Source organism: Ranitomeya variabilis, chromosome 4 (assembly GCF_051348905.1).
Source record: "Ranitomeya variabilis isolate aRanVar5 chromosome 4, aRanVar5.hap1, whole genome shotgun sequence".
Taxonomy (NCBI): domain Eukaryota; kingdom Metazoa; phylum Chordata; class Amphibia; order Anura; family Dendrobatidae; genus Ranitomeya; species Ranitomeya variabilis.
Window position 1 is genome coordinate 133,977,192 of NC_135235.1, and position 13,771 is coordinate 133,990,962.

The following is a 13,771-nucleotide window of genomic DNA, read 5'->3' on the forward strand; positions in this document are numbered from 1 at the left end:
CACAATGTCTCCCACCTAGGCCACTCAGCATTGAGCTAACAGAAGAGACACTACTTCTAACTCTTCCATCCTTTAGGGGACCCCTTTGTCTCTCCAGATCACGGGTTGAAAGTGTCCACCATCTTCTTCGCATTACCTGCAGCTGTTTATTGATCTGCACCCTCTCAAATCTTAGCTTCTCTAACACCCTTAGGTATGCCATACGATATTCCAGGAGTATTTGAATATTTTTAAGGCTCTCCCTTGAATTGACCACGAAGAATAGAACCATTCCACCTGCACCAGCTACCTGGGCTTCGGCATCAGCTGGGATCCTCACCCTCACCACACCAGACTTATTCACAATTTCTTGTATTACTTTTCCCAGTCTCCCACTAGGTTTCCGGGCACTTGCACGATGTCTTCCACCAGCTCCGGCTGACATTGAGCCTTCCTTGCATGCTCCAGATGTCGAGCGGCTTCTTTATTCTTTAACAAGAACATCTGTTTTGTGCAAAGACCGCGTAGGTGCATGTCACTCAGGATAGCCACCCGCTTTACTGTGACTTCCCTAGTCGACAGCGTAACTAAGTGCTTGGAGTCTGGAGCCCAATTTACACTATACGCTTCCACCACCTTTCTAAATTCCTCATGCACAGCCTCACTGGCACAAGCTTCTCACACGTCCTTGGGTACCTCTACCATGCACTGGAAAAGCGAAGTGTCACCTTTTTGGACATCTTGTTTGACCTCCTTGTCCTGATAGTCAGAGCGGTTTTTCAAGACATCGACTTCCCTTGTGAGGCTGTGTGCATGGCACTTCCCCTGCTGGATTTCTTCCTCCCTGGAGGCCACTTCTTTTGTCAGTCTCTCCAGCTCACTCTCCTTTATTGCGACCAGATCGAGAGAGTGCGACAGTTTGTTTTGTAGAGCTGGGAACTCGTTTTTTTCGCCTGTCAATGTATTTCTGGAGCTGAGCCTTAGCTTCCTGCTTAGCCTCCTGCTTGATCTTGAGCTCTCTGAAAACTTTATCCTGCTCTCTTGCCAAGCAGCGCCACTCGTCCTCTCTCCGGAGAAGCTCCTGCTGATGCTTCTCATGGGCCTCTCTGATACATGCGTTCTTCTCCTCCACGTGTGAGGACAGTTCCCGGAGGGCTTGTTCACTTTGTTTTTTGAGATGCTTTAAATCAGCTTGTAAACCTGCCACTTTTTGCTTCTCATGAGAAAACTCTTTGGCGAGGTTCTGGCACTCCTGCTCATTGTTGCAGCAGGTCATTTCCAGCTGAGACACGTGTTCTGCATCCTCCTGCCAAGCAGAGCAGAGCTTTTCCTTGGTGGAGGGGATGGTATGAAGCAGCTTCTGCACTTTCTTCTCTCCGAGTTGAGCCTTGGCTACCAAGAGCTCGGACTCCAGGTGACGCACCTGATCCAGCTGTGAGGAGTTGGCGGCTTCTATACTCGAAACCTTCAACCTCTCGTTCGCCAGCTTTTGACAGACCTCATCGTGTTCTTTCTCCAAGTTTTGGAGCTTGGCAGAAACTGTCAGCTCGCTCTTTCCACATGAACATTTCCTTTGTCAATTTGTCCATTTGATCCTTGCATTGTCGGGAGGCAGCGGTTAATTCAGACAGCTTCTCCTGCAGGCTCTCCATTTTTTTTTTCTGAGTTCTTCTCCAACTGTAATTTTATTTTACCTGTTGGATCCCTACCCCCACCCTGGGGCAGTTTTATTTTCCCCATGTCAACGACTGCATCTGTGCTGGGGTTTTTCAGTGGTAACGTGACCTTCTTATCAAGGACATTAACCTTGCTTGCCCCTCACCCGGTCTTTTCTTCACCTCTCTTCTCAGAGGGTGTAGCCTGTCCTGCCTTTCTGCAGCTGCCGTGTCCCCGGCAACGAGAGGAAGACTTGCCATCTGTACCCAGGTCCATCTTACCACCCTCTTTTTCCCTTGCGTCACAGTCTGAATGGGAGTCACCGCTACTCACCATGTCACCCTGGAACAATAAGTCCCCCCCTTAAACAGATGTTGGACCCCTTTCCTGGATTTACCCTATTTTTAACGGTCACACTGTTGGTCACCTCTTCTAAGTCCCCGAGTTGGTCAGACGCACACTTTTCCCTGGTCACCCCTGACTCTGGGACATCAAACTTAGGGGGCGTTACCTCCTCCCCTTTATGCATCACACCACCAGGAACACCTACAGCTGCCTGCTGTGGTGGGGCTCCCTTAGGGTCATTCTGGCTCCCCTATGAGCAATAAGACACTCCCCTTTCCTCCCACAAGCCCCAAAACCATTTAAAGTCCTGGCCTATTACAATCGGGTAGGGCAAGTAGAAGACTACAGGGACGTCATGGCTGGTAATCATCGTGGGTGTCTCAATGATTCTCCTGGACACTGGATAATCCCTAGGGACACCATAAATGCAGTGGATGTCCATCTTCCTTCTGGAGATCAGATAGTCAGGGAGTGTGGTGCTCATCAGGGTCACTGGGCTCCCTGAGTCTAGAAGTCCAAACACACTTTCTCCATTGACTTCGACAGAGCACCTCTGTGAATTCTTGTAAAATGTACAACTGATACTGGATACCAGACACTTGCTGTTCGAACACTTCCTGGCAACAGTCCTTCGGCGCACTCACAGTCACCCCTATTTGGGTCAATGCCCTCTTTTTGAGCTCCACCCCTTTTGGACAACCACCGTTGTTTGGGTCATCTTCCCCTTTTGGGACTCCACCCCTTTTTGGGCAAACATCCCTATTTGGGTCACCACCCCATTTTGGCATGGCAGTCTATCTGCCCGAACAGTTCATCACAGCGAAGCTCCACACTGCTCTGCAAGGCTCTGCACAGCAAGGCTCCACGCTGTTCTGCAAGGTTCTGTATGGCTCTGCACCTCTCTATACGGCTCTGCATGGCTCAATACAGCTCTGCATGGCTCTGCACCTCTCTGTATGGCTCTGCACGGCTCCACAAGGTTCTGCTCTGCAGATTTCGTGGACCCACCAATCCTCAGCAAGCAGCCCAGAGTTTGTGGACCCGCCGATCCTCAGCAAGTCTCCCGAGTTCATGGACCCGCTGATCCACAGCAAGCCGCCTGGAGTTTATGGACCTGCCGATCCACAGCAATCACCTGCTGTACTCCTCTCAGGTACCTCCTGGTCAGATACCTTCAGCATAGCACCAATTGTAGGGATCGTACTCACTCAGGTGTGGCAGGAGGAAGACAGGAGGTGCTTTCTTAAAACAAAGTCCGTGCGGGTTTATTTGCTCCATAAAGCCATAAGCAGCAACAGAAGGTAAACGGCCTTTAGAGCCAGCAAAACAACACAAACATGTCCTTAGTCGGGTTCTGCTCCCTCAGGCTTGTGGGCACACAGGCTGGTCAATGTCTTGCGTGCAGGCTTGCTCTGGAGCCACACACACAGGAGGACATTTCCCTCCCCAGACACAGACCATGGGCCAAACAACAGCCTCCATTATGTAGGCTGTAACCACACCCACAGGTGAGGTATATGGGTAGCCAGACCCACCCATCTCAAGGAGCTACCCGCAGCCCAGATTCAGATGTACTAAATGACACCTTAGTGCTTACGTTCTTTCAGGCAATCACAGGCAATCACATGTGCCACAGATTGGCATTGTCTGTTGTACTGTTTGTTGATTGTGTCATCAAGTTAAGGCCCCGTCTCACATAGCGAGATCGCTAGCGAGATCGCTGCTGAGTCACAAGTTTTGTGACGCAACAGCGACCTCCATAGCGATCTCGCTATGTGTGACACGTACCAGCGATCAGGCCCCTGCTGCGAGATCGCTGGTCGTGTCGGAATGGCCTGGACCTTTTTTTGGTCGTTGAGGCCCCGCTGACATCGCTGAATCGGTGTGTGTGACACCGATCCAGCGATGTCTTCACTGGTAACCAGGGTAAACAGCGGGTTACTAAGCGCAGGGCCGCGCTTAGTAACCCGATGTTTACCCTGGTTACCAAAAAAAACAAACAGTACATACTCGCCTTTCCGTGTCCAGGTCCCTTGCCGTCTGCTTCCTACTCTGACTGAGCCGCCGTACAGTGAGAAGTGAGAGCACAGCGGTGACGTCACTGCTGCTCTCACTTCTCACTGTACGGCCGGATCTCAGTCAGAGCAGGAAGCAGACGGCAAGGGACCTGGACACCGAAAGGCGAGTATGTACTGTTTGTTTTTTTTGGTAACCAGGGTAAACATCGGGTTACTAAGCGCGGCCCTGCGCTTAGTAACCCGATGTTTACCCTGGTTACCCGGGTGCTGCAGGGGGACTTCGGCATCGTTGAAGACAGTTTCAACGATGCCGAAGTCGTTCCCCTGATCGTTGGTCGCTGGAGAGAGCTGTCTGTGTGACAGCTCCCCAGCGACCACACAGCGACTTACCAACGATCACGGCCAGGTCGTATCGCTGGTCGTGATCGTTGGTAAATCGCTTAGTGAGACGGGGCCTTTACAACAGACCAGAAAATATCATTGCATGTAGAGTGCATTGGAAACAGCTGTGATTGTAGCTGCGAAGATCACTGTATAAATTATAGGCATTAATCTTATGAATAGTTTAGTTTAAATGGAATTGCTATTTAACCCCTTAGTGACAGAGCCAATTTGGTACTTAATGACTAAGCCAATTTTTACAATTCTGACCACTGTCACTTTATCAGGTTATAACTCTGGAACCCTTTAACAGATCCCGCTGATTCAGAGACTGTTTTTTCATGACATATTGTACTTCATGTTAGTGGTAACATTTCTTCCATATTACTTGCGATTATTTATGAAAAAACGGAAATATAGTGAAAATTTTTAAAATTTTGCAATTTTCAAACTTTGTATTTTTATGCTCTTAAATCAGAGAGATATGTCACAAAAATAGTTAATAAATAACATTTCCCACATGTCTACTTTACATCAGCACAATTTTGGAAACAAATTTTTTTTTGTTAGGGAGTTATAAGGGTTAAAAGTTGACCAGCAATTTCTCATTTTTACAACACCATTTTTTTTTTAGGGACCACATCACATTTGAAGTCATTTTGAGGGGTCTATATGATAGAAAATAACCAAGTGAGACACCATTCTAAAAACTGCACCCCTCAAGGTGCGCAAAACCACATTCAAGAAGTTTATTAACCCTTTATGTGCTTCACAGGAACTGAAACAATGTGGAAGGAAAAAATTAACATTTTACTTTTTTTTGCAAACCTTTTATTCAGAACCATTTTTTTTATTTTTGCAAGTGTAAAAACAGAAATTTAACCATAAATTTTGTTGTGCAATTTCTCCTGAATACGCCGATACCCCATATGTGGGGGTAAACCACTGTTTGGGCGCACAGCAGAGCTTGGAAGAGAAGAAGCGCCGTTTGACTTTTTCAATGCAGAATTGGCTGGAATTGAGATCAGATGCCATGTCATGTTTAGAGAGCCCCTGATGTGCCTAAAAAGTGGAAACGCTAAACAAGTGACACCATTTTGGAAACTAGACCTATTAAGGAACTTATCTAGATGTGTGCTGAGCACTTTGAACCCCCAAGTGCTTCACAGAAATGTATAAAGTAGAGCCGTGAAAATAAAAAATCCTTTTTTTTTACTCAAAAATTATTTTTTAGCCTGCAATTTTTTATTTTCTCAAGGGTAACAGGAGACATTGGACCCCAAAATTTGTTGACCAGTTTTTCCAGAGTATGCTGATACCCCATATGTGGGGGGGGGGCACTGTTTGGGCACAGAGAATAATAAATAAGGACACCGCGCTAACTAGATCAAGTAGTACAGAGGAATAAAAAGTGAACGTCTAACTAAACAAGACGTGCACCACAATAGGAGTATAAACAATATAGGCAATATAGGCAACCAGTAACCAATGAAAGAAAGAACAGAGCAGGTGCCTATTAAAGCCGAGATTTCACATAAAGTGCGTGGCAAGTAAAAATAAAAAAAGCACACTTACTGAATGATAGTAAAACTGCTTGTGAAGGTGCTAGCGTGCTCCCAGTGAAGGCTGTCGCCGTCCAGATGGGTATGAATCACCAGCGGCCCAAATAGATAGTATTATAATGTCCAAAGTGGCAGCGTGGGGCGGTACAAACACCTGATGGTATGGGGAGCGTCCTCCCTGGTGAGTGTATGCCCGCCGCGCATGACAGGAGCGCCGCTGACCGGCACACGTGGGCCGGAAAAAAGCCGCTACACAGAGCGGTGAAAGGAGGGGGCGTGATTTGGGTGACGTCACCAAAACAAAAGGCAAAGGACGGATGCCGCACAGGACCACAATTGCCTACGCGTTTCGAAGGTCTCCGGACCTTCTTCGTCAGGGCTAGAGGTGCTGGCGGTATCTTACTCCTTATAAAGCCCCATATACTCACACGATGTGCCGGCATTTGGAGCAAAGCAGCACAAATGGGCCACTAGCTGAGTGAAAAGGGGGTAATGATTAAGAACTTAGATATGCGATGTGCAAAATAAAAACAGGATTTATCCTGGCTAAAGTGACCCCTATTAAATGCATATAAAAACAAATAACCTTTATTTATATTATATTCAACTTGTCCAAATAATATTCCGCCGCTTCACAACCTTTAGAGTGATTTATCACTGTATAGAGTGATTTAATGTCGAGTGTCCCAAGAATAAAACCACTCTCCCAGCGTATGCCCTCGAGTAATTGTAGCACATGGCTAGTGTCTTTAAGACGGCGACAGCCTTCACTGGGAGCACGCTAGCACCTTCACAAGCAGTTTTACTATCATTCAGTAAGTGTGCTTTTTTATTTTTACTTGCCACGCACTTTATGTGAAATCTCGGCTTTAATAGGCACCTGCTCTGTTCTTTCTTTCATTGGTTACTGGTTGCCTATATTGCCTATATTGTTTATACTCCTATTGTGGTGCACGTCTTGTTTAGTTAGACGTTCACTTTTTATTCCTCTGTACTACTTGATCTAGTTAGCGCGGTGTCCTTATTTATTATTCTCTTTGGTCACTTGACAGAGTCAGCACCGTAGCTGTCTAGGCACCTGCAGCTTTCTAGTTTATCCTTCTGGGAGCGCCGGTGTGTTTTCATTTCTTTACTGTTTGGGCACACATCGGGGCTCGGAAGGGAAGGAGCGCCGCTTGGAATGCAGACTTTGATGGGATGGTCTGTGGGCGTCATGTTGCATTTGCAGAGCTCCTGATGTACTTAAACAGTGTAAACCCCCCACAAGTTACCCCATTTTGGAAACTAGACCCCCCAAAGAGCTTATGTAGATGTGTGGTGAGCACTATGAACCCACAACTGCTTCACAGAAGTTTATAATGTAGAGCCATGAAAATAAAAAAAATCATATTTTTTCCACAAAAATGATTTTTTCACCCCCAAATTTTTACTTTCACAAGTGTAACAAGAGAAATTGGACCCCAAAAGTTGTTGTCCTATTTGTCCTGAGTATACTGATACCCCATGTGTTGGGGGGACCACTGTTTGGGCGCACGGCAGAGCTCGGAAGGGAAGGAGCGCAGTTTTGGAATGCAGACTTTGATAGAATGGACTGCGGGCATTATGTTGCGTTTGCAGAGCCCCTGATGTACCTAAACAGTTGAAACCCCCCACAAGTGACCCCATTTTGGAAACTAGACCCCCAAGGAACTTATCTAGATGTGTGGTGAGAACTTTGAATGCCCAAGTGCTTCACAGAAGTTTATAATGCAGAATCGTGAAAATAGAAAATATTTTTTTTTCCACAAAAAAGATTTTTTAGCTCCCAAGTTTTTATTTTCACAAGGGTAACAGGAGAAATTGGACCCCAAAAGTTGTTGTCCAATTTATCCCGAGTACGCTGATGCCCCATATGTGGGGGTAAACCACTGTTTGGGCGCATGGCAGAGCTCAGAAGGGAGAGAGCACCATTTGACTTTTTGAGCGCAAAATTGGCTGTCGCATTTGGAGACCCCCTGATGTACCTAAACAGTGGAAACCCCCCAATTCTAACCCCAACCCAATCCACAATCCTAATCACAACCCTAACGATAATCACAACCCTAACCCCAAAACAACCCTAATCCCAACCCTAACCATAACCCTAATCAAACCCTAAATCCAACACATCCCTAATCCTAATCTCAACCCTAACCTCAAACCTAACCCTAATCCCAATGCACCCCTAACCCTAATCCCAACCCTAACCTTAACCCTAATCCCAAACCTAACCCTAATCCCAAACCTAACCCTAATGCCAACCCTAACCCTAATACCAACCATAATCCAAACCCTAAGGCCTCTTTCACACTTCCGTTTTTTGCCATCCGTCACAATCTGTCGTTTTGGTAAAAAAACGGATCCCGCATTTGCCCGCAGGATGCATTTTTTTGCCATAGACTTTTATTGACGACGGATTGCGACGGATGGCCACACGTCGCATCCATTGTTCAACGGATGCGTCGTGTTTTGGTGGACCGTTGTGACGAAAAAACATTCAAGGGAACGTTTTTTTGTCCGTCGGATCTGCCATTTCCGACCGCGCATGCGTGGCCAGATCTCCGCCCCCTCCTCCCCGCACTTCAAAATGGGCAGTGGATGCGTCGGAAAACTGCGTCCGCTGCCCACGTTGTGCACAATTTTGCACAACGTCCGTCGGTACGTCAGGCCAACGGATTGAGACGGCCCCGTACTGACGGAAATGTGAAAGAGGCCTTACCCTAATCCGAACTCTAACCCTAACTTTAGCCGCAACCCTAGCCCTAACTTTAGCCCCAGCCCTAGCCCTAACCCTAACTTTAGCCCTAACCCTAACTTTGGCCCCAACCCTAACCCTAGCTTTAGCCCAACTCCTCTAGCTGCCGGCCGGCAGATCATGGCAGGTGCACTGCACATGCACCCGCCATTTTATTACCAGATGAAGAAGCCAGCGACCAGGAGGGGACACAGGAGGACCCAGGGACACCGGTAAGTATAACAGGGTCCCCAAATCCCCCTTATTTCTCTGTCCTCTGATGTGCGATCACATCGGAGGACAGAGAAATTAAATGGGAAATCACGTTTTTTTTTTTTTGCGACCATCGGTAAACGGTTAATTACCGGGGATCGCAAACCGGGGTCGGTAAAAAACCCCCGAATCATGTTCTCTGGGGTCTCGGCTACCCCCGGCAACCGAGACCCCAGAGAAAATCCGACTCTGGGGGGCGCTATTCACTTTTTTCACAGCGCCTTAACTGCCGCCGTTAAAAGGCGTATCGGCGGTCATTAAGGGGTTAAAAGCACTTTGACCAACTTATATTGCATGGAAAGTTATAAAATACTCAATTTTCACTGAAAAAGAGCAGTGCATGCTCTGAATGGGGAGAATGGAGTAGGCTGATGCTTTAATTTCTCACTTTGGCTTAGTTCTGGTAAGTAAAAGGATTGAGCATGATGAAAGCCGGCAACCCAGTGGACAGCTTGGACATTTGATGGCTGCCTGGTGTAGACAAAATCAGTGGGTTTGGCCAACATTCATCCAATGTGGTAAAAACACTTTCGTGCCCTCACAAATTATCATAAGGATAAATACAGTTATTCCCCTATGTTATATATTACATGCAGTTGTCCAAACAAATAATTCACTCACCAGCCGGACAAAGATGGGCTCATTGTCATCGATATCATCTAGTTCAACCTGAAGAGGTAGCATCGTTTCATAAGACACTGGCTGCCCAAGATCACAGGCAACGATAATGAGCTAAAGAACAAGCGATTATTAATTAAAAAACAAGAATCAATGGATATAAAATAGGTAAAAAAAAAAGATTATTGTTAAGTATTAGAAAATGTAGTCTTGCATATGTGTGACTACTATACCCCTTTTCTCTGGAGTGCTAAATATTGGATCAATGAACCCCATTGTCTGAATAAGTGTTGTCAGATATACGGTATATATTCATATATTGTGTAAATGTATCAGATGGGAATGCCCTCTTTAAGTTTTATTACAGGCCATGGGAATCTTGCAATATGGCCCTAGAACCAAAAAGAAGATGATTATTAGTGAGTAATGTACAACAAAGGCTGCTATTGTTTTCAGCAACAAAAGTTCTTTTTACACAGGATGATACTCTGCCAAGAAAGTTAATGTCTGTGCAGCACACGAGATAATTTCACACAACGAATGAGCGGTTTGCTCGTTCATCCGCATCCTGAGTCAAAGTGTATTATGTCTCCACCCAACCAGCTTGAGGCCACATTCACACGTTCATTATTTGGTCAGTATTTTTCCTCAGTATTTGTAAGCCAAAATCAGGAGTGGTGAAAAATCCAGAAGTGGTGACGTGTTTCTGTTATATTTGTCCTCTGACTGTTCCACTTCTGGTTTTGGCTTACAAATACTAATGAAAAATACTGACCAAATACTGATCATGTGAATGTGACCTAACTGGCAGCTACTCTGTCTCCACCACTCTCTCAGACTGGCTGATAGCTGCAGTTTGTACTGAGCAGTGTAAGATCTCAGTAGCTGCAGGGAGGAGGTACACTGAGGAGCTGTCAATAAGGATGACAGCCATTGTGGCTTGAATTTCCAAAGAAAATATGCAAAATAGATCTGTATAGTAATGTATGCAGTTTGCATTGTGAAATCTGGTAACTGATCCGGTTTTAAGATTCTTTCATACAGAGTTATTTAAAAAAAATCTCAAATGTAAGGCTTTTTATTCTATTTTTTCCACTGTGTAGTGGAATGTTTTTTTTTTCACTTTTGTATCATTTTGTAATGACGGCTTTCCGGCCATTATCAGACTCTAGTAAGCATAATACCCAAGCCCATATTCCGAACACGGGAGTGGGCAACACTTCATGTGTAACTATAACATACTTATCCCACAGTTGATCAGACTGTGGTCAAAAGAAGTGCCACAAATGTAAAATCAATAAAAATCTTTATTGAAAATATTAAAATGCATATATATACAAAGATCAGGTGCCTCAAACAAGCTACATGAAAATGAAGTCAGCTAGAGATAGACAAATAATCAGTACACAAGAGATAATTAATACAAATATTGCACATATAGTGGTATAAGAGGAAATGGAAATAAAATTCCTAGCCAAAACGCCCTTAAATACAATTACAATTCAAAATTACTGTTATATACAACTAGATGGTGGCCCGATTCTAACGCATCGGGTATTCTAGAATATGTATGTAGTTTATTTATGAAGTTTTCAGAATAATGCAATTTATACACAGGATTCGGCCGGCCGTCACCAATTAGCGAAGCGTGGTTCAAATTCCACACCAATTTGCGGGCGGACTGCGCCTGTCGCTGATTGGTCACACCCGGCCGCGAACAATCAATGAAGCCAGGGCCTGCTCCAGGTTTTTGAGGGCCCTGGGTGAAAGTCTCAGTGGGCCCTCCTCTTTAACACATACCACGATTCATGATGCACAGATACAGCAGACAAGTATAGCACAGCAGACAAATATAGCACAGCCAAGTAGCGTATAACACAGCCCACGTAGTATATAACACAGCCCATCTAGTATATAGCACAGCCACGTAGTATATAACACAGCCATGTAGTATATTGCCCAGCCACATAGTATACAGCACAGCCCACTTTGTTAATAGAACGGACACGTAGTATATTGCCCAGCCACGTAGTATATTGCACAGCCACGTAGTATATAGCACAGACATGTAGTATATAGCACAGACACATAGTATATTGCCCAGCCACGTAATATATTGCACAGCCACATAGTATATTGCCCAGCTACGTAATATATTGCACAGCCACGTAGTATATTGCACAGCCACGTAATATATTGCACAGCCACGTAGTATATAGCACAGAGACATAGTATATAACACTGCCCATGCAGTATATAACACAGGCCATGTAGTATAGAGCACAGCGATGTAGTATATTGCCCAGCCATGTAATATATACCACAGCCACGTAGTATATAGCACAGCCACATAGTATATAGCACAGAGATGTAGTATATAACACAGCCCACGCAGTATCTAACACAGCCCACGTAGTATATAGCAATGTGGGCACCATATCCCTGTTAAAAAAAGAATTAAAATAAAAAATAGTTATATACTCATCCTCCGTAGGCCTCCGGATCCAGGCGAGGCGTTTACTGATGCTCCTCGCGACGCTCCGGTCCCAAGAGACCGCTATGTCATCATCTCGCGCGAGACCACAATGCAAGGACCGGTCACCGGAGCGTCACGAGGAGCGGGAAAGGCCTGGGTTGGGTCCGGGGGGGCCGAAGGAGGGTGAGTATATAATGATTTTTTATTTTTTTATTATTTTTAACATTAGATCTTTTTACTATTGATGCTGCATAGGCAGCATCAATAATAAAAAGTAGGTCACACAGAGTTTATAGCGGTGTTAACGGAGTGCGTTACACCGCGGCATAACGCGATCCGTTAACACTGCCATTAACCCTGTGTGAGCGCTGACTGGAGGGGAGTATGGAGCAGGCACTGACTGCAGGGAAGTAGGGAGCGGCCATTTTGCCGCCGGACTGTGCCCGTCGCTGATTGGTCGTGGCCATTTTGCCGCGACCAATCAGTGACCTGGGATTTCCGTGAAAGACAGACAGACAAAGGGACAGACAGAGAAACAGACGGAAGTGCCCCTTAGACAATTATATAGTAGATTAGGGCAAAAGGAGTAAGAGGTTGGACCGAAGCATGTTATGCATATAATTACATGCAATTCTCGCAACGGAAAAAAATATAAATAAAAATAAGCCTGACATGCGGCCCACACCAATACACTTATGGGCTCAGACGTCCTCAATAGTACACATACTTATGAACACAAAGGCATTGGACTTTCAACCACCCTCCACCTTGTACATATTACCTGTGTCGATGCCGCTCTAAAAAAAATGCTCTGCCCGGTGGCACGCTGACCCTGATAGCCCCGACCCACGTTTCGCGTGTGCTATTAGGGTCAGCGTGCCACCTATGGGACATGCGGCCCATAGGTGTATTGGTGTGGGCCGCATGTCAGGCTTATTTTTTTTTCCATTGCGAGGATTGCATGTAATTATATGCACCTATTCATAACCTGCTTTGGTCCAACCTCTAACTCCTTTTGCCCTAATTGTATATAACAGTAATTTTGAATTGTAATTGTATTTAAGGGCATTTTGGCTAGGAATTTTATTTCCATTTCCTCTTATACCACTATATGTGCAATATTTGTATTAATTATCTCTTGTGTACTGATTATTTGTCTAGCTCTAGCTGACTTCATTTTCATGTAGCTTGTTTGAGGCACCTTATCTAGTGTTTGTCTTTGTAGATATATGTATTTTAATATTTTCACTAAAGATTTGTATTGATTTTACATTTATGTGGCACTTCTATTGACCACAGTCTGATCAACTGTGGGGTAAGTATGTTATTATCAAAATCTAGCAAGACGTATATGGAGAACAATGCCTAAAATACCTTGCATATTCAAAGTGTGTGACTTCCCAAAATACTGGATATGTAAACATTTTCACAATTTACCAAAAAAATGTTAAATATCACCTGGGTGCGTCTTTTAAATGGAAAAAAAGATTAGCCTCAACTGAAAAGGTTTAAAAATGTTGAGCTGAAAATTGATAAAATAAATATATTAAAAAGAAAAGTAACATTTCAGCCTCCACAACTTATAACACTGGTGTCCCCAAAGCTAAGGTGTAACTGTAACCACCCGATATAGTCGTCACATCCCGGTTTCACTTTTATCTTTTTCCTATTTTTCGACCCACTAAATCAAGTTTATAAGTGAATTTGTGAT

The 13,771-nt window shown here is 44.9% G+C and overlaps 1 protein-coding gene across 1 annotated transcript in view; it reads right to left on the bottom strand.

Moving 5' to 3' along the window:
* CDH23 (cadherin related 23) overlaps positions 1-13,771 on the bottom strand; it is a 1,745,895-nt gene that overhangs the window by 43,806 nt on the left and 1,688,318 nt on the right. Inside the window, exon 11 of the mRNA XM_077259281.1 lies at positions 9,588-9,698. Within this exon, the coding sequence (XP_077115396.1) occupies positions 9,588-9,698 (111 nt within the window). The remainder of the gene's footprint in view (positions 1-9,587; positions 9,699-13,771) is intronic.